Below are 1057 nucleotides of genomic sequence, written 5' to 3' on the forward strand. Positions count from 1 at the left end.
TACTACCCTTTGGATGAGTGGAGCCTCGACGTATTGGTACACGTACATGCACAACAACATGTCGCGCGTTGATTTTGTCTTAGCAAGGCCAAGAGCATGGTAATGGTGTGCACCGACAGGGCCATGATTGAGAAGCAGTGTGGTTTTCGTGGTAAATATCGTTTTATCTATTTTTGGCACCGATTCAATGTAGATTCTAGTTTTATTATTTACCTCTTTCACCTAAAACGGACTAAAACTCATTGAGATATCATCGTCGACCTGGTGTATCTTCCCCACTGTCCCCTACTACGTAGTACAATACTTCGTAGTAGATATTTTTAGCAAAATGAAAAATGGTTCCAAGTACAGTTTCTACCCGGTAGTACTTAGTACTTTGTTACCTCTTTTTGTGCGATTTTTTACGCAACTCACTATACCAAAAGTAGAAAAAGAGGTCATTGACGTCTTTAATCATGAAAAAAAGAGGTAAATCAATTTTGATTGGCTCATGCTATTTCTGAAAACTCGAAATACTACTTGGAACTTCCCCTAACAGTAAAGTCAAATAAGTATTTACTTTGCAAGCTCCTGATACGACTGGCACTAATCACCTCAGGGTCGAATCGTTATGGAATAACAGCTCGTGCCGTACTTGTAGCTCCAGAAGGAACTCATTTATTTTGGATGGCCGAGTGTATAACCATTCCATAGGCAAGAAATGCAAGACAGCAAAATATCAAGTGGTAAATGTCATTCTTGCAGTTGCATTTCCCGTACATGTATGTAGATTCGACGCGCTAATTCTACAGCAGCTCATGGCTAAGCCGACTTGTTGTCATCACGCCAATGTTCGACGAGGTTATTGAAGATGCCGTTGGGGTTCTTGAGCAGTTGCGCGGGTGTGTCGAACTCGGCCGCCGATCCCTTGTCCATCACGAGGATGCGGTCGCTGTCCAAGATGGTGTTGATGCGATGCGCAATCGTGAGGCACGTGCAGTCCTTGAACGAGTCGCGGATGCTTTCTTGGATCAGGCGGTCCGTGTTGGCATCGATCGACGCCGTGGCTTCGTCCATC

The 1057-nt window shown here is 44.2% G+C and overlaps 1 protein-coding gene across 1 annotated transcript in view; it reads right to left on the reverse strand.

Annotated features, from left to right (window-relative positions):
• Nucleotides 1–655: 655 nt before the first annotated feature.
• H257_14523 (hypothetical protein) overlaps nt 656–1057 on the reverse strand; it is a 5656-nt gene continuing 5254 nt past the window's right edge. Inside the window, exon 6 of the mRNA XM_009842362.1 lies at nt 656–1046. Within this exon, the coding sequence (XP_009840664.1) occupies nt 802–1046 (245 nt within the window). The 3' untranslated portion in view covers nt 656–801. The remainder of the gene's footprint in view (nt 1047–1057) is intronic.

This window comes from Aphanomyces astaci, assembly GCF_000520075.1.
Source record: "Aphanomyces astaci strain APO3 unplaced genomic scaffold supercont1.58, whole genome shotgun sequence".
NCBI lineage: Eukaryota > Oomycota > Saprolegniomycetes > Saprolegniales > Verrucalvaceae > Aphanomyces > Aphanomyces astaci.